The sequence below is a fragment of the Podarcis melisellensis genome (genome assembly GCF_964234715.1).
Source record: "Podarcis melisellensis genome assembly, chromosome: 3".
Taxonomy (NCBI): Eukaryota; Metazoa; Chordata; class Lepidosauria; order Squamata; family Lacertidae; genus Podarcis; species Podarcis melisellensis.
Genome location: NC_138530.1, coordinates 25,440,257 through 25,464,184, shown reverse-complemented (window position 1 = coordinate 25,464,184; position 23,928 = coordinate 25,440,257). Strand labels below are relative to the sequence as shown.

At 43.8% G+C, this 23,928-nt stretch overlaps 2 protein-coding genes across 3 annotated transcripts in view; one reads left to right on the top strand and one right to left on the bottom strand.

Annotated features, from left to right (window-relative positions):
• The window catches only part of DTL (denticleless E3 ubiquitin protein ligase homolog), a 29,547-nt gene extending 12,000 nt beyond the window's left edge, over nt 1-17,547 (bottom strand). The window contains exons 1-11 of the mRNA XM_081903954.1: nt 17,223-17,547; nt 14,952-15,077; nt 14,371-14,469; nt 13,936-13,997; nt 12,903-13,023; nt 11,764-11,829; nt 11,447-11,562; nt 10,895-10,968; nt 10,143-10,246; nt 9,099-9,203; nt 5,806-5,918 (exon numbers count right to left, since the gene is read on the bottom strand). Coding sequence (XP_081760080.1) covers nt 5,806-5,918; nt 9,099-9,203; nt 10,143-10,246; nt 10,895-10,968; nt 11,447-11,562; nt 11,764-11,829; nt 12,903-13,023; nt 13,936-13,997; nt 14,371-14,469; nt 14,952-15,077; nt 17,223-17,409 — 1,173 coding nt within the window. The 5' untranslated portion in view covers nt 17,410-17,547. The remainder of the gene's footprint in view (nt 1-5,805; nt 5,919-9,098; nt 9,204-10,142; nt 10,247-10,894; nt 10,969-11,446; nt 11,563-11,763; nt 11,830-12,902; nt 13,024-13,935; nt 13,998-14,370; nt 14,470-14,951; nt 15,078-17,222) is intronic.
• A 124-nt stretch (nt 17,548-17,671) lies between these two features.
• Nucleotides 17,672-23,928, top strand: part of INTS7 (integrator complex subunit 7) — a 42,674-nt gene continuing 36,417 nt past the window's right edge. Inside the window, exons 1-6 of one of the 2 annotated variants that reach the window (XM_081903836.1) lie at nt 17,672-17,872; nt 20,122-20,251; nt 20,652-20,798; nt 21,198-21,335; nt 22,173-22,219; nt 23,008-23,207. In XM_081903836.1, coding sequence (XP_081759962.1) covers nt 17,782-17,872; nt 20,122-20,251; nt 20,652-20,798; nt 21,198-21,335; nt 22,173-22,219; nt 23,008-23,207 — 753 coding nt within the window. In that variant the 5' untranslated portion in view covers nt 17,672-17,781. The remainder of the gene's footprint in view (nt 17,873-20,121; nt 20,252-20,651; nt 20,799-21,197; nt 21,336-22,172; nt 22,220-23,007; nt 23,208-23,928) is intronic. The other variant, XM_081903837.1, reaches the window with a different exon arrangement.

Here is a 23,928-nt window from a genome sequence, read left to right as displayed (position 1 = left end):
CTTCTTAGAGGGGAAAGGGCCAGAGATGTTGAAGAGTATCAGAAAGCAAGATAAAAGGTTAGTGTGTTATTTATTATTATATAAATAAAAAACTTGGGATATAAAGGAAGGAGATAGGAAATAGGAAAGCTATTAAAAGGAGGAAGACGTGAACTTAAAGAGGCAAGGGAGTATGGATAAAAAGAAACCAGAAACTGCAGAGAGCTCAGTATGAAAGGAGAATGGGAGATGTTAGAGGGACAAAAGGCATATGGGGGTGTGAAGGGAAAAAAATATAAAAGAATGTCTTCTCTGGTGCAGCAAATACTGCCTAAAATGGGATACCTAAGTTGTACTTGGGTTGAGGAAAGTCAAGCTTTGGAACGCCTTGCCACACTGTGGTGTTCTAGCTATTTGCAAAGATGGATTAGATAAATCAGTAGAAGCTGTCAGTAATTTCCAGCTGGTTATGATGAACTCTGCCTCCATCCGCTGTCATTTTGTAACTGGCATGGACCACTGATCACTGTTTTGCGACTGGTGGGAGTCAGTAATTTCCAGCTGCCTCAACTGGTCCCTGAGGAGTGGACAGTTTGAGGACCCCTGTTCTACGGTTTCTTTCTGGAGAGACACCAAGAGGGACAGGCGACATGACATGGGACCTCCACTTTCTGGACCTTGCATGCCCACCCCATCCTGAAAGTGCCTTAGGCGTAATAATTCTTTCAGTACAGTCCTCTGTGCATAACTCCTCCTGGCTATCTGTACTGACCAAGGCAGAAAACCTCCTAGCAATGCCGCAGGTGAGGGAGCAATTGGGAGAAAATGCCACGCCACCTACTCTGAGACTCATTAGGCCGCTAATGAATAAGGAGTAACCTAAGCTAACCTCAAGCTGCAGCAGATTCTCAGATGCTCGATTCTATTTTTCAGCTGCTCTCTTTCCCAAAGCTGTGAGTCACCGTCAGCAATGTGATATTTGACGAGGATTTGCACTGATGACTAAGCGAACTTTATTAAATTCTTCACCATGTGGGTAAATGAAGCTTTGCAAGGATGTATGAAAAGCAAAAAAAGGATGCTCTACTTTTCCTGATCTAGTTCCTCTTTATTGTTCTGGCAGCTTGAAAAGCTATCCATAAAGTTCTTAAGTAGAATACTGAGGATTGGGTTTAAGTCAGGTTGGTGCATTTTAAAGGGGTTTTTGCCCCCTCTGAGTTTAGGTCAGCTTCTTGCCTATATATATTTAGAAAATGCCCTGTTCAAAACCCATCCTCTTTGCCAAAGGAGGCAACAACATGGAAACCAGAGCCCTTTTAAGGAGAACAGCTAAAGCTAAAGCTCTTGGTAGAGAGAGTATCTGTGTTTACATTTAGCCACTTCCCCCTTCCACAGTGTGTAGCAATGTCTCACAATCCCTTATTAATGAGAGCAGGCCGAAAAAAGACATACTTCTTGCTGGGTCTGGACTCAACGTTCATAAGGAATAATAATAAAAAAAGCCCTAAGCAGCTGGTCCCAGTCCTAGGGATTGCATTGAGGGTTAACTGACACCTTTGAGCACATCCTTCCTTGCAAAAGCTCATCTTTAGAGCAATAATCAATGCACGATGAAGCAATAAATGGATAAGCCCAGCTTTGGCTTAGCTCTACTATAGTTAGAAAACACTACCCACCCCCTGCCATAAAGCTTGTGAAATTGTAACTACCCAGACTTTCTGTGGCCCATAAGTTCAAAACCTGTTTTATGATTTTGAATTCCCTGAATAGCCATTTTATTTGTTTTTAATATGCTTTTATACTCCTGTTTCATGCTGCACTTCTGTTTTGATGAAAATGGTTATTTTATGTTGCGCAGTGCCAAGAGATTTACAAAACTTTAAGCAGCTTATAAATGCTCTTAAACCAAATAAACAAACAGACAACCCCAAATGTCAGCCTACAATTCAAGCCTGGCATGCTGGCAAGACGCTCCTGTCCAGAACAGCCAATCTCTGCATGGAAACAAATCTGCACTAATGGCAGAGCCAATTCATGTGCAGAAAAGGCAGAGTGGTGGCAGACCCCACAGCAAATACCCAGGCCCTCCATTAGACCTGGATAGGGAACATGCAGCCCTCCAGATCTGGACTACAGTTGCTGCCATCTCTGGCCACTAGTGATGGAAGTTGGAATTCAACTTCTGGAGGGCCCAAGGTCCTTGTCCCTCGTCTAAGACATAACCAGTGCTTTCACCTCCAATGGCTGCCTTCTCCCCTACCAGCACTCAGGCTTCTTAGAATTAATCACATTTGAAGCTGTGCTGCATGTGGGGTGCCTATAGTGGCCAATAAGGACAATAGATATTCTGCAGCCTCCTCTTGCCCTGGCAAGAGAAAGCCATAGTTTTCAGCCACAACAAGTTGTGTACACAACAAAAGAAACTACCAGGATACTTTTTGTGGAGTACTGCCTCAAGGTATCCCAAAATGCTGAGGTAACAATAAAACTTGCTCTTTATTACTAATGCACCTCCTTTCCTTACAGCATATTGATTACACTGCTTCCAGAGGAGGTTATGGCGCTGAGGGAACTTTACCTCAGGTCACTAGGTTGGAACTGGAAGCAATGATTTAACTCCAGTGTGCTCAATGAAGTGACAGACGTCTTAATAAATTTCCCTCCTATTGGACAATCAGGTTGCGGGACAAGGAGTTGGAGGGTTGGGCCAGGCAGCCATGTAATACAAGGAGGATGGCAGGAACATCTCTTGAGAAGTTAAGCCCATGGGTTCAACATGCAGTGCAGACAAAAAGTGAGGCAAGTTCAGCCAGGGAGTGATGGTTATTATCTCCATGCAGTCTTACACCTGATAGGCCACAATGAAGAACGACTTGTTAGTGTCGTGACTGGCTACTTTGCTTGTGTGAACCAGCCTCAACGCCAAGACTTAGCTCAGAGAAATGGCCAATGGCTCAGTGGTAGAATGCAAGTTTTGCGTGCGCAAGATTCCAGGTCTAATTCCTAGACTGTTCAGGTAGATTTGGGGAAAATCCCTACCCTAAAGAGCCACTGCCAGCCTGTGTTGACAGTACCAAGCAACATGGACCACTGTAAGACTTGGTGAGAGGTAGTCTCCTATGCTCCTTTGAAGGTGGAAGAGGTTATTGCTTTGCGCAGAGACAACAGCTAATGAATAATGGTTTTTCAGTACCTAACAAGCAAGGCAATGTATAGTACATAACGTAAGATTAACAGAACACAAAACTGTATCTGCAAGATAATAACCTAACTAAACATATACTTGAGGTAAAGTAAGGAGGAGGAACATAAGGGAAGGACAATTAAAGGACACCAGTTAAAATCTCAGTGGAACAGAGAAGGCTGGTAGATAACGGAGTATTTCAACTTTCAAAAAGGCTTTGACAGAAGTCTCTCAACCAAAGGTTCCTAAGGAAACTGTGCAATCACGAGGTAAAAGGATAAATCCTCTTAAGGGCCAGAAACTGGATAAAAAACAGGAAGCGGAGAACAGAAATAAATTGACAACTCTCACAACGGAGGGATGCAAGAATGGAGGGAGATTCCCCCAAGGATCTCTGTTGGAACTGCTGCTTTTTAACTTGCCAAGAGAGAGACAGTCAGAAAAAGTATGAGACAAGAGATCTATTGTTTGGTCCAGCTAAGGATCTGGAATCAGGAGGCATATAAAGAGGGATTAAAGAAGACAGACAGGAGCAACAGAGCACAAACATTTTTTTATACAACAACAACAATGGAACTTTACAGTGAACTAAAGAGAAAGGGGGCCAGAGTAGAGAGAAGACAAGGAGAAAGGTGGTCACATTTATGAAAAGCTGCAGAGTGGGTCTCTTCCAACTCAGAAGCTGACAACTTAAGGGCTGGACAGATTGTGTATTGAAAATACAGAAGATATACATGTTTCTGCTGTTGCTTTGCAGCAAAAGGCTTGGCTCTCTTTTTTGGGGGGGGGCGTCTCTTGAGCTACCCACCTTTCTGTAGTGCACTTGATCTCTGCATATGGCACAGCGACTTGGAATGCAGTGGGGAAAGGGAGGCACTGGAAGGCAGAGGATCATTCTTTGGGGCAAGGGGGTGAGGGGGATATATAGCCTTCTGTTCTTTCCAATGCTATGATTTTGGCTTCTCTGCTCAAAATAAGGAAAGGAATCATGTAGATGTCAGTATGGTGTGATTCAATTTCATTCTTTGTTCCCCTCTTAGGATCTGACGTGTTCCTGGTGTGGAACAGTGTGGTGGGAAGGAACTTGTATCCAGTTTTTGGTAGCTGAGAGATGAATGAATCCAAACGCTAACATTCCAGAATTTAGGACAGAAGTTTTAAGAATCACACATGAGGAAAGGCCGCACATTACACAGTTTAAAAGTGCAACCACAGATTTGTACCTGCTGTGTCCAAAGTCAACCCAAGTTGACAGGTGAAGAAGTGGCCACTCTAGATTCTTATTCTGGACAGGGACAGCCTAATTTGTGTTGTCTATGCTGTGGTAATCTCTAGGTTAGATTACTGCAATGTGTTCTACACAGGGCTGTCTCTGAAGACTGTTCTGAAACTTCAGCTAGTGCAGAATTTGGTGGCCAGGTTGCTCACCAGGGCAAGATGGTTTGAGCATATAACACTGATCCAATGGCACTGGCTGCCAATTAGCTTCTGGGCCCAATTCAAAGTGCTGGTGTTCACCTGTAAAGCCTTAAACAGCTGAAGACCGCAATACCTCAAGGACCACCTCTTTCCGTATGAATCTACTTGGACCCTGAGATCATCATCCTAGGCCCCTCTTTGTGTGCCTACTCCATGAGAGGTGTGGAAGGTGGCAACAAAAGAATAGGCCCTTTCTGCAGTGGCTTCCCACTTGTGAAATGCTTTACCCAGGGAGGTTTGCCTGGTGCCTTCATTATACACCTTTAGGCGCCTGGCAAAAATGTTCCTCTTTAACCAGGACTTTGGCTGATTGACACCCAATGCCCTTTTAAATGTGTTGTGGGAGCGTTATTGGCTTTTTCTTGTTCTTATTTTTATTATGTATTTTGTGTTTTTTTACTTTGCAATTTTACGTTGTGAACTGCCCTGAGATCTATGGACAAAGGGCGGTATTGAATATTTAATAAATAAAATTTAGCAGAAGTCATCTCTTACCGAGGTTTTACACTGGATGGGGTGGACGAAAAAGAAAGAAAAAAAGCCTACATAAATAAGTGCCCTTGGGTGGAGAAATAGTAATACAAAAGCCGTTTGCATTCCTCCTCACATCATCTCAGTGTGCCAGCTAAGCTTCTCAGCTGCTAGCCGGTGCTTGGGAATTTTGCTGAAAGCTCTGGCTCAGCCACCCTAATAATGCAGAGGCCTTAACTCCCGAATACTAAGCAGCTAGGAAGGTGAAAGGTGGAGCAGGAGGAGAGGAAGAAGAGAGACAAACCTGACAAAAGAGCTTGTGAAGTGGGTAAAGTGCGGGGGGGGGGGGAGAATCAAAACAATTAAACCATTAGACTCTGTTAAATATGAAGCAAGAACTTTCAGCTTGTCATAGCAGGCTGAGTAAACAGGACTGAAAGGGATTTTTTAAAGGCCTATTAAAACCAGATTAAGATCAGCAGCTTGAAATAAGCAGGAGCCAGGAGCCATGAAAGAAAGTAGAAGCAGGAAGTTAGCTGTTTTCTATCAGCACTTGCATTTGGGCTTGACAGTTGTATACTCTTGGCATAGTAATGCTAGGAGCAGCCCCTGCACCAATGATCCTGTCTCTGCCTCCTCTCCGTGTTCACTGGGTGTGGAAGAGACCAGCCGCAGGGGATGGGGCTGCTTACCTTCCAGATGTAGGCATTCTGGTCACTTGAGCCGCTAATCAAGAACTGGTCATCTGGGCTGATGCTGGATTTGACATAGAAACTGGAATTTTGATGCCCACTGAAAATGGACCCTGAGATTCAACAAAGAAAACCAAACTTTCAGGATTAGTCAGTAGTTATAGACGCACAGACCAATAGTGCGTCCATTTCCTGCCAGGTCACATACACTGAGGATCAGGGCCCCTTCCGCACTACACATTTAAAGCAGTATCACGCCACTGTTAAACAGTCATGGCTTCCACAGAAGAATCTTAGGTACTGCTGTTTGTTAAGGTTGCCAAGAGTTGTTAGGCGACCCCTATTCCCCACCCAGAGCTACAGTTGGAAGAGTGGTTTAACAATCGGTCCTGCTTCCCAGGGAACTCTGGGGAATTGTAGCCCTGGATCTGAAGCTCTAGCCATCCCTGACAATTGGCCATGCTGACTGATGGGAGTTCAACATCTGGAGGGCACCAGGTTGGGGAGGCTGCTAGATCCTCTTGTCTGCTGAAGAAGCATCCCTTTGCAATAAAATATGAGAGGACAAATAATACTCCCAGCAGACTTTCATCAATCCTTCATAATACTTCGCACCATTTAGTAAAATTTGAGTGGCTGACTTCAGAAGCGAAAGTATTAGAAGCTGGGCTTGTTGGGAAACAGCTGCGCTCAGTTAAGCAACAAGTGAAATGGTTGGGAAACTTGCCTCACTTGACACAAAGCCTACATGGAAGAAGAGCAAAGTGGAAGTTCAGCCCAAAGCTTTTCAGAAGTCATCTTCAAAAGGCTTTCGTTTCAGGCTGGGAGGGCCTTGGCTTGCGGAGGGCAGGGGTGGACACACAATTAAGGGAAAGCTCACACAGTCAACAGAAGCACACTCTGCCCCAAGGAAACACTGCCAGTGCCTTATTAACATTTCAGGGCAAGGGCAAGCAACCACCACAATGCAGTTCCTAACTTTTACCCACAATGAATGCTGGTGGTAACTAAATGTTTGTGTATATATGCTGGATTCTGCCTGTAAGTTCAGGTGTCTCATCTTATGGTCCACACGCTGATCAAACAGGAATCATGCTGTAAAGTAAATGTGTGTCTGCATGGCAAAAGGTGGGCAAGTTTCAGACTTGTCAGATCCACTTTGCCTTTTACTAGCAAACTCCCCCCCCCCCCAACTTCTACCTTCTACCAAGTAGAAGAGCCAGGTGCAGCAACAACAAAAGTCGCAAGAATTTTAAAAAGATCGCCTCTGAGCACATTCTGAGTTTAGGGACTTATTTCCAAAACTGAAACTTTCACACAAAAGTCCCCATTTTTAGGCGGCTTATTTAGGTGGAAAAGGTTGTTTCGTTATTGCTACTACTGCTGAGCAACCAGGAGTCAGAAACTTGGGCCTGTCTGCAGCTCATGACCCAGAGATTGACCATTAGATCCTGATCTGCCTTCTGCTCAACCCTGCTGTACAGCCCAGGAGGCTCTTACTGTAGTCTGGCATTCCAAAACTGACAAGGATTTCACCAGGTTTATGATAAAACAAAATTATTTTGGCAAGTGATTTATACCCTGCTTTTCAAAAGGCTCCTGGTTTGGCTTAAGAAAAGATCACAATAAAACAAATCTGACCCACTCTTCCCTTTACCCCAGTCAGTTACCCTATGTACTCCTTGCAGTGCAGTTTTGCTCTGCTTCTCAGTCTTCAAAGCCCCCAGTTATGGCAGCTTCCTTAAACCTCTTAGCATTCAGCACTTCTTGGATAGAGAATGAAGCTCCAGCATCTGTCAGGGAAGCTGCTCCTCTCTCACTTCCTGCCTCTGGTATCCTATTTCTCAAGGAGGATATGCACCGGCTCGGTGACACGGGTCAGTGGGCTATTTTTAAGGGCTCCGTAACAGCTCACCTGATCGATTACGCCTTGGAACTACTGCCCCAAATAGATGTGACTCTTGGCACATCAAGAACTGGAAGTGGCTGTCACTAATGGGGAGAGTTACGTGCAGATGCCAAAGAGCTCTGGGTTGACTGTGAAGGGGGAAAGGGTGCATTCCTAGACTTAGCACAGAACGTTACCGAGGCCTCCCTCAGTCCTGAAAGAGAGGCTCATTGCGGCACCCATCATATAGACGGCAATACCATAATCTGCAGTGATAACTGACTTCAGAACAGTAAAGGCGGAAGGAGTTTCTTTGGTATGTGGATTTGACATATTGGGCTATTGGCTTCCTAACATTAAGGAAATACATACACTTGCTACCTTTGCAGTCTCCTTCCTTTAAGTACACCCAGCTGCCAGCAGCCTCTATGTTTTTCTTATACTGCTACCTCCCACCACAGTTCCCTGCCAAGAAATAAATAAAAATCCAGGTGCCACTAGAACAATGCTATTACTACAGCCAGAAATGTATATGTTTGCACAACTGCTTAATTAAAAAAATCAAGTATTTGACTATAAATGCAGGGCTCGGGATAAGGTGTTTAAAATTGCCTTTGGCGAAGTCACCCAACACACCCAAAAAAGTTCATTGGACCTAGCCAATTTTTATTAAAATTGTACAAAATTAAATTACAGGATATAGTATGAACTCAGATGCTTGGAATGTAGACAGACGTCCATGAAAAGTTTGTCTCAGACCACATTTCCTCCAAAGGGGGATGGGTGGAGAAGAAAGTTTAAGTAATTATGCTCTATAAACTCTATAGCGAAGAGACTTGAATTAGAGGAAGTACAAAAGGGAAAGCGAGCAGCACCTGCTCTTTCCAGGCTTTCAGTATTTGCTGCTCTCTGGTGGCCTAAGAACAGATTTTGAAGAGAAGCCACTGGCTAAAGTGGCAGAGTGGGGGAAAAAAGACAAGAACAACTTCTCTCCATTATAACAGGATATGGAACTCAACATGGTAACAATTCACAACTATATTTCATGGGTATTTATTTAATCACTTATAACCCATTACAAGCAGATCCTCTATGGATGTGTATAGGGTGCATTATAGTAATCAAGCAAATATTTTGATTTTATGAATACAGTGGCCCTACTTCTCGGTAAATGTAGGTGGAGATAACTGTGCAGCTTTGCCAACCTGGTGCCCCCAGATGTGTTAGACTAAAATTCCCATTAGCCCCAGTCAGCAAGGAGCAAGGCTCATTGAACACTGCAGAGGTTCTTTTACAGGAAATACACATAGGATTTGACGACGTACACACAAATGCCATATTCACCTAAGCTTCATGAGCACCTAGGTTTAAGGATAATCTAGTGTGCAATATTAATCATTCTTACCTGGAGTGGTCTTTGTAGTCGACATACTGAACATGTATATATTGTCATCAGTGCAATTAGCGAATAGGCTGGTACCACTCGAGTCCAAAACAAGACTAGAATAACCTAGAAGAGAAAAAGCTCTATGTCAAATGTACGATAAACAAGTAGCTGCTTCAAAGGGAATAAGTAGAAACTGCAGAAAAATGGTGCAGTGTGGAATGCTCCCATCTGGAGTCCCACCCAGCTCTCTCTTTTCTGTCCTAGGGTCATAGCAATACAGTGGTACCTTGGGTTAAGTACTTAATTTGTTCCAGAGGTCTGTTCTTAACCTGAAACTGTTCTTAACCTGAGGCACCACTTTAGCTAATGGGGCCTCCCGCTGCGCGGCTATTTCTGTTCTCATCCTGCAGCAAAGTTCTTAAACCAAGGTACTATTTCTGGGTTAGCGCAGTCTGTAACCTGAAGCATATGTAACCCAAGGTACCACTGTACTGCAAACTTCTATCCAGCAGGCTGATCATTACCAACCCACACAAGTCACCCACCAGCAGTTCCTCCACCTTCTCTGGATTGAGTTCCAGTTGGTTAGCATTCATCCAGCCCTTCTAAACTGAATTATGTGTTAAAGGAGTGGAGTTTATTGATATCACGCTCCGTATTTCCAGATGACCCCACTCAGAGCCTTCATGTTGATGTTGAAAAGCATGGGGGCGGCGGCAATACAGATGCTACGGGGCCAAGCAGCAGTCCCCAGACACCATCTACTAGAATCAGTCCTTCAGTAGGAACAGAAGACCAAAGTTCTGTGCCCTTAAATCCTAATCCATAAAGCCTATCCAGAAGGAGACCATGGTCAATAGTATTGAAAGCAACTAGAAGGTCCAGGAAAATTAGGACCGCACTCCCCACCTTTCTCCTGGAACAGTTCATCGAAGCTGAAGCCAGATGGACAGATCTACATAATGTGTCTCACCGTAAAGTGAGAAAGCAGAGGAAGGCCTGCTGTTTCGTTTTAAGGGATTCTGGTTCCCTTCAGTTCTTCAGCACAATGCTAAGACATACCAAGCTTACGAGTGCTGGTCCCAGGGTAGCTGAAAGATCTGGATGGCACTGGATCCTGTCGATACGTGGTGTAGTTCTTGCGCAGGTCCCATACCTTGATTACGCTAAAATTCAAGACAGGCCCTCTCAGAACTCCACAGTTCTTTCTCATTTGTAACACACATACCAAGGGGAATGGAATGTTGCGGGAGGGCGCGAGATTGGAGGCCATGCCTTTTCCTCCGGAGCCCTGTGTCAAGATAAGGCATTCCACGCTCCATTGCCTCCACCTCCCCCACCAATGACTGCATGGGTGGATATTTGCTTTAAAATGTGATCAGCTTATATGGGCACTCACAAATGAATAGGGCGATATGCTGATCCATAGTTTGCTGTATGTATGCCCCCATTCTGGGACAAGGGTAAGAATCAGCTCAACCGTATGCACGTAACCAAGAGCCACCACCTATTTCCTCCCCATCTCCTTTTATCTCATTAGGTAACTTTTTTCTTTCCTGGTAAAAAAATTTACTTGTGGTAAAATGGATCCCCGCAGGGAAATGAGGGAGTTTTTCCTGAGCGAACTCAAAATTGAGGACACATATAGCAAAGGAGCAGTGTTTATTCCAAATTGGCTTTCCATCTTTGCCCTTCACCTGTAAAATGCAGCTATATTTCTTACTTGTTTGTTGTTGTTTTAGTACCAGATGGGCTTGATGTGGGACAGGAGCTAAGGAGGGTTTATTAAAGAATTGCCGCAATTGCTTCCTTACCCATCAACTGCCCCAGCTGAGATTAAGGTGTGTTCATCTTGAAGTAGCACCACTGTCACACTCTGCTGAAAATCCTAGGGAGAAGGAAGAAATTCTGTCTGAAAACCACAGAAAAGTTATGCGAGGTAGTTTCAGCCTTGATTTATCCTAAACATTCCCTGTAAACAGCTTCATTAAGCAGCTTCTCCTTGCTCCCCAATTGCTGCCCTAATATTAACAGAAGGTGGAAACTGAGGCTATGAAGTGGCATAGATGGAATATGCGTTCATGCCCTGAAACCAGACTGTGTGGGCACTAATTTGGAGAAAAGCCTAACAGAATAGTCTCTTTATCTCTTGCTGGAAGCAAGGCTAGCTATTGATAGAGGCTTATGTGGACCTATTTCATTCAATTTGCTCACTCCTCGCCCCCACTCTCTAGTATTTACAATGTCCACAGTTTATTTTCAAGCCAAGGCAAAGCTCAACCTTATGCAGCAGACCATTCTATAAAGCTAGTCTCTTTTCTTTGCACAAGCGGGTGCTGAATGGCCTTCAGCTTCCAAATCCTTACCACTGAGGGAGCAAGTCCTCTCACATTCTGCTTCTTCTTCTTTAGTTTGGATGGAGTCTGCTTGTCTACTATGTTGTGGGCCCCACTTATTTGCTTCACCTGCCTGTAAAATCCATCTGAAAGGCAATTTCAATAAACAATATTAAAAGGACCTCCACTGCAGGGCAGTTCCACACAGAGAATGAGCTCGTAAATAAACTAAATTGGAAGGCTACTATCACACCACTACAAAGAAAAGAAAAAAAAGTCAGCAATCATTATGAATGCTGCACTCAGCCCATATTAAGTGAACAGACCTGAATTATAATAGGATGTACCTTTCTTATTGCACCGTGTGTCCCAAACCATGATGTTTCCATCCCTTCCTCCAGTACAGAACACAGCTGTGGAATATACAGTGCAAAATTATTAATAATAATTATATTTCTATTCTGCCCTTCATTCAAGGACCACAGGGCAGCTGTACATATACATAAATATGTAACATAGTAACAAGCAAAAAACAGTATCTCCCTCCTGCTGTTTAAAAGACCATTGACTTGAGAAGAGAAATAGAAGAGAAACATTTTTACCAGGCACCTAAAGTTATGTAACAAAGGCATCAGGCAAGGCTTCTTGGGTAGGGCATTCTCCAAGCGAGGAGCCACTGCAAAAAGGGCCCAATCTCGTGTTGCCACCCACCAGACCTCTCACAGGCATACGAAGATGAGCCTCAAATGATTGTGGGGTCCAGGTTGGTTAATATGGAGAGACACCGTCCTTGAGGTATGACAGTCCTGAGCCATTTAATACTCTCAGAGTACAAAATCGTACTCTCAGTTTGAAATACTGAAACATTTTTCATATGCAAGCCTGCAATTTAAATTTAAACTCTGTAATTATTTAGGAGGTATTCTGCATAACAACTTGAGGTTTAAGAAACTTGCTGTTACAAGGAATCTCTAATTCTTTTAACATCAGGTTTTGGCTCTGGACTCTATGACATCTCTATTTTCTATTTCTTCACCTGCACCAAGCATGGGGCAGTAGGAGTCCTGTTTAGATGGCTGAGAAAGACTCAAAAAACACCTTGAGGAGCTAAGCTGGAATCACTGCCTTTTCACTCACCGAAGCTCTGAAAAGGACACAATATCACCACAGAAGCAAAGGCATCAAAGGCTGCCAACATACCTAGATGTACCAACATGAGACTTCTACCCCATTTATGCAGGACTAGCCACAATCTCGTCTATTCAAAGGAAAGCCAAGGATTTCCAAACTTTCCTGGTAACACTGGAGCAGCTTTTTAAAAAAGCTGTGATAAATCTATAGAAATACTGTAACTCAGTGGCAGAAAGCAAACTTTGCATGAAGCAAGTCTCAGGCTCATTTACTGGCATTTCCAGTTAACAGGGTCAATTAGCAGATGACCTCAAAAGTGGCGAGATACACTGAAATATAAAATAGGAATATTTACCCCTTTCAAATTTAGAGAAAGCAACCGACTTGAGGCTGCACTGGTGCCCTTTGCAGACTCCCAGTAGCTCACTAGTCCGTACATCCCAGACTTTTGCAGTTTGGTCTCCTGAAGCGGTAACCTTAAAAGATAAAGAAGTTAGCTAGTTGTAGTAAAAAAGAAAAGAAAGGCAGAGTCCTGTTGCCCTCCAAGACTATAGCTTGTATTGGCATGAACTTTTGAAGGTAAAACATGTTTCCTTCACTCTTGACACTCTCAGTGCAAACCTATGGGTGTTTACTCCAGCAAGTTCAAAGGGACTACTCCCAAGTCTGCATATGATTGCAGCCTTAGAAGGTGGCAGCAACAATATGACTCAGATATGAAAGTGGAAGTTTCAAAGGTAACAGAACCACAAATAACCAGGCCCCAATTTTTGGAGTTGTAGCCAAATGGATCTTCTACTCAGAGAAGATCCATTGCAATTACTAGACCTAAGTTATGTAAATTTCAGCGATTCTGCTTTGAATGGTACTGAATGCAGTGTAAAACAAACGTACATTATAAAACAAACATACATTATAAGTTGTAAATTTTATATGCAGCTGCTGGGTCAAAGCATGGGATCTAAACTACTGTAAAGGCATTCTGTAAACAGAGAATCAATCATGAATTTTAGGTAAACCGCAAAATACAGAATCGGATTCATTAATGGATACTGTCCATTTACATTTTTTTAAAGAATGGCTAACAAGGTCAGCAGATATCCAAAAGGTTAAAAATGCCCCCTACTAATGGCCATCCTTGTGTACATTTCCATCTTTAAGAATCCACTTGTGGACAATTCTTTAATAGATTGATTGCCTCCTTTGGCCTATGAAATAACAGAACACAATGATTTACCTGCATATCAGGTAAACCAACTTTTGCAAGTATGAGTGAGGTTACTGGGTCTGCTAGTGATCTTATCATAGACGAGATGGAAAGAACACTGGAATTTGTGACGGAATTTGTAAAGGGCCAAATAAGGAAGGGATAGTTTTAGCTTACTCACAATTTTATGTTCTCCAGGCACCCAAGCAAGATCAAAAACAGCATTTGAGTGAGCCTGCCACTCTATTGGGAAAATAAAAGCCTGTGTTAGTTCCTAACAAACAGCTGTTGAAAAACACTGAAACAACTACAATTTACTGTATTGTGTGCACGTAACTTTCATATAAACACAACTTATACCGTACGCATATACCGTACGAAGGAGGGGGCAAGGAACTAATCATCCTCTCAAGTTTTGACTTGCCATCAACCAAGTAAGAAAGAAGTAATGGAAGCAGACATAAGAATTACAATGAAAGGTATACTATGCTACTTTTTAAATACTGAAGTTCTTGTTCCCAATAACTGCCAATTATTTAATCAGTCAAAACTTTTTTTGTTTACTGCCTTTATCAACTAATTCAGCTCATAGTTCCCATCAAGGTTTCCCTTTTACCTCTAAAAATCCCCTTGTTACTTTTTCGTGTGTGGGTGTCATAGAGCCTAACAAATCCTTCTTCATTTGCAACGGCAAGTACATGCTGCACGTCTGGAGCTGTAAAACAAAGCAGTTTTTGTACGTTTGAAAACATTTTTAAAAGTGCTTTGGATAACACTCCACTAAAGAGGGTCCAATCTAACAGCACGAAATGTCAGGATAAAAATGTTAAGTAATCACAGAACTAAAGTAAGAACATATATAAAATAACGTATCACAGCCCTGTTATTTTATTATATGGCAGCGTAGATATACTTCTATAAATAAGCAATCATAATGAATGGTGCGCATCTGAACTGGAATTGTTATAAACATGTTTTTATTGGTAGTTGTTTTACCACCTTGGGTTCATATGGGAGGTAGAATGGGATATAAGTTTAATAATAAATAAATAATAAATATAGCCCCTGCAGGTTTATATGAAAGGCCCAAACATTACAGTATAACCTTTCTTCACAGAGGAGTTGCTCTAGGCCTTGACCATTTCGGTTGCCCTTTTCTGCCACACTGCAATGTTTACAGATAAAATTCCCCCATACCTGTTGAAAAGGTGCAGCCAAAAGGAGGAACGGGCATTCCTGTTTCTCCATATGAAGCATGTTCATCTCCTTTAGTACACCGATAGCACTCCAAAAGGTGGTTTAAGGAAAACCTTGGTGGAAGACCTGGGGAAAATGATTTTTGTAAAGATAAGCAGTGTTTGAAACTCAGATATTTAAGGTAGGAGCCAAATGGCTCCTTAAACCAGGTTACAGTCGCCAAAACGGAATGCCTAGTTACCATTTTTTGGGCCAGGTAGCTTGAAAATTATATTTTTCAATACAATTTGCTGGTTCCTGAAATTAATTCTGCAGATAAAATATAATGGATAGAATTCTACAGCAAAGAATTGAAAACAGTCAAGATCCAAGGATCCCCAGGCATGCACCCCAGATGGAGATGTCAGATGACATTGTGGCACCCGGGCATCTTCACTTGGTCACAAGTGGCCGACTGTTGCTATTTAGTTGAGTCCGACTCTTTGTGACCCCATGGACCAAAGCATGCCAGGCACTCCTGTCTTCCACTGTCTCCCACATTTTGGTCAGACACATGTTAGTAGCTTGTTAGTAAGTGGCTGATAGCCATGTGCAAAATGCCTGATGATTTTGAATGCTGAAGGTAAGTACCAAAAACTCTGCAAACAAGTTTATAAAACTGCAGCTGACATTTATGTTGTCCTCAGATCTACTATTTCACTGGTTCTGAGCATCATTCAGATGGTCCATGGCATGTCGACATTAAATAAGTGTCTTGATTATTAATTGTATTTTATTGCTTCTTTTATTTATTATTTAATATCTCCACTGACTGATTTCTGATACTGGACACCCCAAGATAGGTTAAACTGTTGTCTGGAGTGAAATAGTGGAGGGGGAGGGGAGATGAGGAATCAGGAGCGCTGCATGTTAAGAGCGGATTCCCCTGCTTAGTTTTGACGCTCACTGGGCGATCTTGTGGCAAGGCTTGCCCTGTATGGCATAAAGTATAAGAGTCCTTTGGAGAAAATGTGGAATTAAAAATGGATACAACTTATTTATTAAATTGATACACTGTCCTTCAAAGATCACAGGGTGGTTTACAGCATAAAAAATACATGAAAACACATAAAATAAATAAACAAATAACAAGCACATTTAAAAGGCCACTGATTGTTTAATTAGTCAAAGGCCTGGGAGAAAAGGAATGTTTTTGCCTGGTGCCTAAGGACATGTAGTGAAGGCACCAGGTGAGCGTCCCTGGAGAGAGCATTCCACAAATGGGGAGCCACCACAGAAAAGGCCCGTTCTTGTGTTGCCACCCTCAGATCCTCTCGCAGAGGAGGCACCCGAATGATTGTAGGGTCCTGGTCGGTTCATATGGAGAGAGGCAGTCCTGAGGCTTCAGAGTTCAAACCCGCACCTTGAACTGGGCCCCAAAACTGGCATCCAGTGGCTGTCGGCACAGGCTTGGTGTACAGTGGTACCTTGGGTTATAGGCGCTTCAGGTTACAGACTCCGCTAACCTAGAAACAGTACCTCAGGTTAAGAACTTTGCTTCAGGATGAGAACAGAAATTGTGCGGCAGCAGTGCAAGGCCCCATTAGCTAAAGTGGTACCTCAGGTTAAAAACAGTTTCAGGTTAAGAACAGACCTCCAGAACAAATTAAGTTCTTAACCTGAGGTACCACTGTAATTTGCTCCAGTTGTCTTGCCCTGGTGAGCAACCTGGGATTAAGTTCTTAACCTGAGGAACCACTGTACAGTGGCACCTCGGGTTAAATACTTAATTTGTTCTGGAGGTCTGTTCTTAACCTGAAACTGTTCTTGACCTGAAACACCACTTTAGCTAATGGGGCCTCCTGCTGCTGCCGCGCCGCCGGAGCACGATTTCTGGTCTTATGCTGAAGCAAATTTCTTAACCTGAAGCACTATTTCTGGGTTAGCGGAGTCTGTAACCTGAAGCATATGTAACCTGAAGCGTATGTAACCCGAGGTACCACTGGAATTTGCTCCAGTTGTCCTGGTGAGCAACCTGGCCGTTGAATTCTGCCCCAACTGACGTTTCCCAACCGTCTTCATGAGGTAGCCCCAATTAAAAGGGGGGCTCAAGGCAGCACTCGAATTAAAAGGGACGCAGAAGGGGCCTGGCCCGCTTTCTGCAAAGGGGAAGCGCGTGGTTTGGCCAAAATTAGGGTGAGGGGTGAAGAAAGGGGCTGTATCTCCCCCCCCCCGCCATGACTGGAGCGCTGGTGAAGTGGCGCAGAGGGAGACGTTGCCTCAGATACTCACCCTGCGGCCCAGCCTGGCAGCGGCGAACGAGAGAACGGCACAGCATGGTAACGACGGCCGCAGCGCACACTCCTGCCTTCTCCCCGCGCAACGACCACCGGGAGCAATGAGCGGCCGGCCCCCTGCTTCGCGACGCTATCTCCCGCCAGCCCAAAGTACGCGCCAAAGTCGCCTCGCGCGTAGCCATTGGACAGCGCAGAGGAATAGACCCCGCCTCCTGCTCGCCATTGGTTTCTCCTTTCCCACCGGCAAGGGTGAGGCCACGCCTCCCGCCGGCTATGAAATTGTAACAGGCACTTCTCTTCCATCAAGACGCATGCGCGACAGCGTCATGCAAACTCACGTTTCATTCGACCGCAAAGGGAGCGCGACTACGACACGCGTGCGCACTAGAATAGCGGAGGGGAGGTTCCACCGCGCAAGCGCAGCTGACAGTCCGGCGTCTGCACATGCGCAGTGAATGGCCGTTAAACACTGGGAAGAGGGAAGTTAAGCGCGTGTGCGCGTCTGTGTGGTGGATAAGTGCCCTCCTCCCCGCCCCCTCTGGGCCTTGGCTGCCATGGCCTCTGCTTCCAAATCCTTCCTCGCCGATGCCGGCTACGGGGAGCAGGAGTTGGACGCCAACTCCGCCCTCATGGAGCTGGATAAAGGTAAGTCGAGGAACGGCAGCCCCGCCGCCGAGCGACATGTGCGCATGCGCCGATAGCGGCGCGAGGAAGTCCCGCCCCTTTTGATGGACGGTGGGGAGTTTGAAGGCGGATTTAGGTTGTGTTTAGCTGGTGTCACAAGCCATGCATGGGGATGTGTGAGACGATAAAAGCAACAGAGAGGCTTGTTGTTCTCCGTTTCACAGTGTCATCCTATGCACGCCTGTGCAGAACTAAGGCCCGTGGAGTTCAGTGCGTCAGACTAATAATAATAATTTATACCCCTCCCTCCTCAGCCAAGGCCGGGCTCAGGGCGGCTAACAAGCAATAATAAAAACAAGCTGAAAGAATGCAACTTAAAAACAAGATTAAAATACAACAATTAAAATATTGACTAGGGATGTGTGAGATTGCAGCTTTGTATTGTGGCACCTTAAGCTGCAACAGTTTTATTATAACGTATTTTATGATAGCCCATTACGTGTGGGATAATCAACCTTGGTACACTCCATGGCAAAATTTTACACAGACTTAGATGTGTAGCGGTTGTGTAAGCGGGGCTGCCACCCGCATTGTAACAATCAAGGTTTCAGCTGCTTAGCCATCTACCGATAAGGCACCCAAGACTAATTATCCGAACCGAATCTTGTATTTCTTCAGCCCAGCTAATGCAGTGTGTCCACATGCCATGAATGAGATGCCTGCTTCTTCCATGGCTGCAGAACTCCATTTCACAGATAACACAGTCGCCCAGTGGAATTTGTTGTTGTACTACGACAGCTGTTACGTCTGCACAGGCATACCGGTGTGCTAGATGGAATGATACCTTCCTCCCCTGTTGCGGGTTTCCCAACACCCTCCCGAGCCAATATGGGGGGGGGGGCAAGGGATGGTGATGGGGAAGGCCCTGTTGCTTAAGTGGAAATCCTTGCCCAGGGCTCCCACTGTCAATGTTCGTTCAGTGAATCCTCCCCCCGCCCCCATCAAAGTACTTCGCATGGTAGATTGTTAAGGTTCAGAATTCACATCCACACAGTATTTTTATGGCCAGTGTCAGAGCTGCCCAAGGTCCCAGCTCACAGAGGACCAACGCCAGTTCTTGTTATATACAAAAGTCTTTATTAAGGTTCAGTTTCGATTCCAAAGCCACGGCGCGCAGCTCTACGTCTCTACCCTAGACCGCTGAAGCTCCGTCTGAATCTCCTCCCCCCAGACACCAGTTCAAGACCCTAGCCTTGCTCCACCTCTTCCTTTGCTCCTTTCTCCTCTGGGTCCTTCTGCCCGCCGGGGTGTTGCCCTTTCTGGACTCTTCTGATGCTGAAGAGTCTCCGGATTCTTCCCCCTCCCTCCGGCGTGCTTTAGGACCTGGCTCCCAATCCTCGCTCCCAGCTGTCCCGCGCGCCTGTGTATTTGAACTTGGCGCGCGCGCCCAGCTGGCAACTTTCCTCCTGACCGTTACGCTGCTTCTGTCACTGCTTCCCCCTTGGGGGGGCTCGCTGGATCTGACTTCCCCTCTATTTCCTCACTCAGCGACAGGGGCGTGGTCAGCCCTGCCTCATCTTCTCTTTCCCCTGGAGTGGAAACCGGTCCTGACATCTGGGACTCTTCCCCCCCCCCCCGCCACGCTCTGGTGGGGAAACTGGTCCCGATCTCCAGCTGCTGCTTTGGGAGTCACCGCTGGCTCCTTGCTCCTGGTGCCTCCCTCCCGGGAACCCCCTTGCCCTGGCTATGGGTGCCCCCTTCTGTGAATCTTCCGACTCACTGGACAGACTCATGGAATCTCTTGCCCCACTGTCTTCCTCACCTACACTGCCCTCGGTTTGTTCCCCTTCGCTCTCCGCATCCTCCTTCTCCTGTGCCTCCACTCCTGAACCCCTGACAGCCAGCATCTTAGATGGCTTTAAAAGCAGATTAGACTTTATGGAGGGCACAGTTTTCAGTGGCTACTAGGCTCTGTTAGGAGGAAGGGTAGGGTATAAATAAATTTAATTAAGAAGCCATTTTTAATACTTCTTCAAGCTTAAGAGGCAGTTGTGGAACACGAGCTTGGAGAGCAGTATTGTGCCTGTTTCTTGCTAGTAGACTTCCAGTAGGTACCGTGTCTGGTTGGCCACTGTGGGAACACGATGCTGGACTAGGTGGGTACTTTGGTTCAGTCTAGGAAAGCTGCTTTTATATTGCATGTCAGTTTGCTTCAGTTTTTAAAAGACCAGAGTTTTTAACTGCTATGGTGGTATTCTTATTTGTCACAGGTCTCCGATCTGGCAAACTGGGGGAGCAGTGTGAAGCAGTTGTACGTTTTCCCAGACTCTTTCAGAAATACCCATTCCCAATTCTAATTAACTCAGCATTTTTAAAGCTAGCTGATGTTTTCAGAGTGGGGTAAGTAAAATTAGTTTGTTCCCGATTCTTAGTGTTCAAGAAACTGGTGTTTTCAGTTCAAAGTACTGGCGATGACTCTTTAAAGCCCTTTTATGGTTTGGTTTTAAGATACCTGAATTACCACTATCTCCCATATGAATGTTGCTTGCTCAGTAAGGGGGTCCTCTTGCATGTCTCAAAGATGCTCGTAGTGGATTTGGTGTTCTTTTCCCCATTCTTCTTGATCTTCTTTCCTGTTGCATGTTTTATTTTGCCGCTTCTGGGCCTTTAAATGTTATGTTGTGAATATTTGATATTGTTACATTGTTTGTATTTATGAACTGCTAACTGCCTTAGACCTTTCTAAGAAAGGCAGGGTACAATTGTTGTAGGTAAATAAATAAAATTTGTTTTAAAACAGAAACAACTTCCTGCGGCTGTGTGTTTTGAAAGTTACTCAGCAGAGTGAGAAGCATTTGGAAAAAATCCTGAATGTGGATGAGTTTGTGAAAAGAGTTTTCTCAGTTATTCACAGCAATGATCCAGTTGCTCGAGCGATCACACTCAGGTATGCATGTTTCATGAGCAAGAACCTGCCCAAATGCTATATTCTTCAGAGTACTGTCAATGCAGTAAATGCAGGGCCAATGTACATAGGAAGTTGCCTTATACCAAGTGAGGATATTGGTTTGTGTAGCCCAGTACTATTTATTCTGGCTGCTAAAATATCTTTAGGGTTTTTCCCCCCATCTCTGCTAGGGAGTGAACTAGGGACTTCCTTCACAGATGTGTTCTTTCACTGAGTTCTATCTGCCCAAGTCTTGAATTTATCTTGTTTGTCATGCATAGAATGGAATGTTCACATTTTCTTTCATCTTTACAAAACACTACCTGGGTGACTGCAGATTTATCTTGTAGGCATCCTCCTCCTTTATAGCAGGTTCAGTCCCTCTGTTTTATTTTCCAGGATGTTAGGCAGTATGGCATCCATAATTCCAGAAAGGAAGAATGCACATCACAGTATTCGTCAGAGCTTGGACTCGCATGACAATGTAGAGGTTGAAGCTGCTATCTTTGCTGCAGCTAATTTTTCTGCCCAGTCCAAGTAAGTGGAACATCTGGTGTAATTCCATCTTTCCTGAATGTTCAGGCAGTACTTTTCAATTGCATAATGCTTTGCTTTCATTATCTTAGTAATCTTTACAGCAGTCCTATCAGGTAGGTCCCATCTTGTTGATGGGAGGGCAGCCGAGTCTGCCTCAGATCACCAGTTTAGTGATTTATACATTTTCATGGTTTTAAAAGATTTTTATTTCATTACCCTGAGAGCTAAGATGATGAAGAGGAGCATATATTAAGAAAATTAATAAATAGTGAGTTCAGGAATGGCCCAAAATATAAACTAGGGGCCTCCTGGTTTGTAGCTCAGGCTGCAATTTTGTGCACATGTAGCTGGAAGCAATTCCTACTGAACTTAGTTTAACTTATTTGTGCTGTATAGGTTTGTTCTGCATACAATTATGCTGTTCATTTTTCAACCGTTGTGCAACTCTAGCTTTCACCTGCAACTTCTCTGTATGTGTACAGTGGTGCCTCGCAAGACGAAATTAATTCGTTCTGCGAGTTTCTTCGTCTTGTGGATTTTTCGTCTTGCGAAGCACAGATGCACCCTGGTATTAACGGTTTTAAGAAAACGGAAACAAACTCGCAAGACATTTCGTCTTGCGAAGCAAGCCCATAGGGAAAATCGTCCTGCGAAGCAACTAAAAAAACGAAAAACCCTTTTGTCTTGCGCGTTTTTCGTCTTGCGAGGCATTCATCTTGCGAGGTACCACTGTACATTTCACATTCATTTTGCTTACCCAGATGTGGGAGTTGGTTTCTTTAGTTTGTTCAGGTTGTATGACTGATTTATCCTGCTTCACCTTCTTGTTCTTGACAGAGACTTTGCTGGAGGGATTTGTAACAAAATCAGTGAAATGATTCAAGGTATGGACATTTTATCCAACAAATAATGAAAAGCAATAAAAAGATTTTGATTTTGTTAAAGGCTATTGTATCTTAAGTAACTATTCTTTTGAACTAACTGTTCTTTTCTTTTAAAAAAAAGTGAATCTTTTTAGTTGTTGGAAGTTTCCCTGCATTCAGTTGCCCCTGCATTTGATGCTCAATTTCAATACTTGGTGTTAAGAATGCTTTTTCTGTCTTCTTTCCATAGGGTTGGATTTTATTTTGATCTGGCATGCAGTGTTTTTAATGTTATCTGTTGAAAGCGTAGTACTTTATTTTACAAGGTGGTGCTATACAATAGAAACTTTCTTTGACATTTCCATTTGTTTTTAAAATGTGGGTTATATTATGTTGGTAGCTATGTGGGAAAGCAGCAAGATGCTAAGCTGATTTGAACTTGAATACTACTAGCATTGGATATTGTCTTTTTTAAATTGACTAGATGAGTCTAGTATTTAATTTCACACTTAAGTATTTGTATTATTTGTGATATCTGTGATATCTGTGTCCATGGTGTGTGGTAGAGTGCCATAAGCAAAAATGACAGGTCTGCACATTGAGGAGCTTATGGTCTAAATTTCAAGTGGAGTAGAAGGGATTTTTAAAAATCATCATCATCATCATCCAGCTGCATGGTCCTTGTTCTGTGACTCTAGTACTGAAATTAGTCATATTATTTTTATTTGCCCCACAGCTCTCAATATTCACATTTCATCATGGGCGCACCACATGTCACCCTGAAAGGTATTTTTCTTTTCATGTACTAGGCTTAGCCACTCCTGTAGACTTGAAGCTGAAGTTGATCCCCATCCTGCAGCATATGCATCATGATGCCAGCCTGGCCTCCAGTGCCCGCCAGTTACTCCAGCAGCTGGTGACATCCTACCCTTCTACCAAGATGGTCATTGTTACTTTACACACCTTTACCTTGCTTGCTGCCTCCTCTTTGGTTGACATTCCCAAGCAGGTAATATTTTCTTTGAAGTGCTTAGTGTACTCAAGTAAAATTGTCATGGTTCAGTTGAAGGGATCGTATTCAGCAAGACTTCATAGGCTTCATCAGACCTTTCTTAAACATTTCAAGCCTATCTTGGAAGTCGTAAGAACTGGCAAATTGTGTTTTTTAATTTTTAGGGGGGAAATATGTAAACTAAGATTTTTAGGTAACCCAAGGTCTGTACCACATTTTGTGTCCATACTTCATTTGTGCAAGATTACAAAATATCCAGATCCTGTCTGCTTAGATGGTATCATGGTGAGTTAAATCTACAGAGGCATCAAAAGCTCTATGTAATTAAAATTTTTGATTACTTGTTGAAGTTTCTTAAAGCTTTAAGCTTATCTATACCAAATGTGTCCATGACTGATAGCTGTATGATCCAGGGGAGACTTCCATTGGTGGAAAAGTGGAGGTGATTTTCATTTATTTGCCCTTCTTTCTTTTGCTCTCCCTTGCTTATGCAAGTCATCTTTTGGAACAATATGTTGATGGTGCAAGGAACTGCAAGAGAGAGGGGCAATTTATGAAAAATCTCTTCCTTTTGGTTAATTGAAGCCTCTGCTGAATCAAGGAGATTTCCATCAGTGGAGAGACTCAGAATCAACCCTTCATGTTCAGGATTCCCTTTTTATTTGCTTGTACTCACATGCATGTTGAGAAATACAAGAAAGTAGTCAAAAGCAGTTTC